This window comes from Castanea sativa, chromosome 5, assembly GCF_040712315.1.
Source record: "Castanea sativa cultivar Marrone di Chiusa Pesio chromosome 5, ASM4071231v1".
Lineage (NCBI taxonomy): Eukaryota > Viridiplantae > Streptophyta > Magnoliopsida > Fagales > Fagaceae > Castanea > Castanea sativa.
In genome coordinates, this window is record NC_134017.1 from 45,523,668 (window position 1) to 45,526,085 (window position 2,418).

The following is a 2,418-nucleotide window of genomic DNA, read 5'->3' on the forward strand; positions in this document are numbered from 1 at the left end:
CTATGATGATGCAAAAAAATCGTCAGTGAGCTAATCGTCCACACACATTCCAATCGGGTACTTGAAGAACAAAAGGGTGAAGAACCTACAGAGTGCTCTAATGAGGTGTCGGCCAAAGACCCTCTAAAGGCTAAGTCAGTTATAGAAGAATCTCCAATAACTCAAAAGTGTGAGAGCTAGGGAAGTTTTTACGTACCTTGGAGAAGAGGAGACTTGGTGCTTATATAGTAGTGTAGGGCTGACCAAGATCCCATAAACATATGATTTTTCCTTGTATGAAAGATATGGAGTTAATGTTTCGAGATCTTAGGGCTCTACATCCCATATTAGGAGGATACGAATATGTAGAAGGATCTTTGGATGTGGTATGCAAATTCTTTCCATATAAGGTTGCATAAGAACCTAAAGGGTAAGTGGACCTGAATTACTTTCCATCCCAAAGGATAAATGGATCTGAAGGGCATTTCCATCTTAAAGGGTAAATGGATTCGACAGTTACTTTCCAACCCGAAGGGTAAATGGACCTGATGGGCACTTCCATCTTGAAGGGTAAATGGACCCGATGAACACTTTCCAACCCGAAGGGTAAATGTACCCGACAAGTATTTCCATCTTGAAGGGTAAATGGACTTGATGGGTAAAAGGAGTTATAAAAATTTCCCATTTTTGTCTTACATGGATCAGTATTAAATAAACCATTTTGTTTTGTTTTGGTTGGGTTGGGTGTATTGGGTCTCCATCTTCAGGTCTTTAAGGTAGGCTTATGGGCCTAAAATATGAGACTCTGAGGGTCTGAATGTTGATAGGCTTCTAAGCCCAGTTTGTTCCACTGTCTCTCTACCTCCGACCCAAAAAGGGACCCGTGACGTGTTTGTAAACTGTAAGTCGATAAGGTAACCTCATCATCTTCAAACAAAACTAGAGAAAGAGAGGGCAGGGGCAGTGAAGAAAAATTGGAGAATGGCTTCGATGACAGTGTTATCATCGTACTCCTCACTTGGGCTTTCATGTGTAGGAGTAGGAGGGAGACAAACTTGTATTCCTTCAGCTTCACTCACATTCCTTGCCGGTTCAAGTTCAACAACTAGGACCTCAATCACAGTGTCCCGTAATTCCTCCTCTCATTCTGGGCTTCTTCACTGCTCCTTTCTACCCTCCTGCTCCCTCTCTTTCCCTTCTTCCTTCTCAGGTAAATTTCACTGTCACTTTAATTATCAAATTTCAGTGATGTATTTCATACTATTTGGTGATTTTTGGATATGGGTTTTTCTTCGTTTGTCCTTAAATGGTATTTTGATGGGTTTTATCCAAATGTGGCGTAGTTTACGCGTTTTTATATGAAATTTAGGCTTAAACTCGTTTTGTTTTTGTTTTTTTTTGAGGGCGTGGTTATATTTGTCAAATATTGGTTCTTGAATTTGACGGGGTTGTATTTTCTGTTATGAAGAGGAAATCTTTACTTGATTGGAAAAGATAAAAAACTGCACTTTCGCTGTCAAATGTAACAAAGACACTTCCTTTTCTAAGTCATAGCAAGTGGATTTTCCCCTCCTTTTTGTAGTTAAACAGAATTTTATAAATGGAATCATGGAAAAACATGTAGAGAGTGTAGAGCTATTGGAAACCCTTTTAACTTTTGCGTGTGTGGCAGAAAAATTTGGAGAGAGAGAGAGACAGAGAGAGAGTAATGCATGTCTTATTCTCTTGAAATCACTTCTTTTAGCCATCATTTACAGTGTCAAATGTTGATTTAAGAATGCCGCTGGGCATGAGCATAAATAGCTTAGCATGTCAAGGGATGCCCCTAGATTACCTAGCAACTTGTTCTGACAAGTGGAGTTAGTTGCCCATAGGTTTTATTGTCTAGAGGCGAGTCCAGTGGGCTCTTCTTTAGAAATGTTCCCTATGTTATCAAAAAGCAAAAACATGAATTAGGAAGCCTTAATGAATTTTCTTCAGGAGTGAAAATTATTTTGGTTTTTGATTAACAGGTTTATCTTTGGGTTTGGATTTGAATCCCAATATTGGGGTCAGAAGAGTTAGACGCCACAGCCTAGTTGTGAGGGCTGGGAAGTTTACTCTTTGTCAGACAAAGAGAAACAGGTCACGTAAGTCTCTAGCTCGTACTCATGGCTTCCGTAGACGGATGAGAACCACCAGTGGTAGAGCAGTCTTGAAGCGCAGACGTGCCAAGGGACGGAAGGTCCTCTGCACAAAGTCCAATCCAAACAGTGGGAAGTGAGCCTAACTGTTTATCTTTCCAATTCAGTTTTAGTAGGTAAATGAGATGATATGCAATGGTGTCTAGTAGTTCATACATGTGGACTTGGTCAAATTTCAAGCTTATATGTAATGATGCCTATTGTAATTTCTCATTTGTAAAATTTGTTGCAACTGGAATCATTTTCTTTGTCATCA

The 2,418-nt window shown here is 39.7% G+C and overlaps 1 protein-coding gene across 1 annotated transcript; it reads left to right on the forward strand.

Annotated features, from left to right (window-relative positions):
* The first annotated feature begins 878 nt into the window (after nucleotides 1-878).
* On the forward strand, nucleotides 879-2,418 carry LOC142636797 (large ribosomal subunit protein bL34c). The gene is made up of 2 exons (XM_075811094.1): nucleotides 879-1,189; nucleotides 1,992-2,418. Exons 1-2 carry the CDS (start codon nucleotides 961-963, stop codon nucleotides 2,240-2,242), a joined length of 480 nt encoding a protein of 159 aa, XP_075667209.1. The 5' UTR covers nucleotides 879-960; the 3' UTR covers nucleotides 2,243-2,418.

What these genes read in the sequence shown, in the direction of transcription:
- LOC142636797 (XM_075811094.1), top strand. Translation starts at nt 961, where the DNA reads ATGGCTTCGATGACAGTGTTATCATCGTACTCCTCACTTGGGCTTTCA. An exon ending in TTTCCCTTCTTCCTTCTCAG is followed by an intron (nt 1,190 to 1,991) that starts GTAAATTTCACT and finishes TTTGATTAACAG; the next exon opens with GTTTATCTTTGGGTTTGGAT.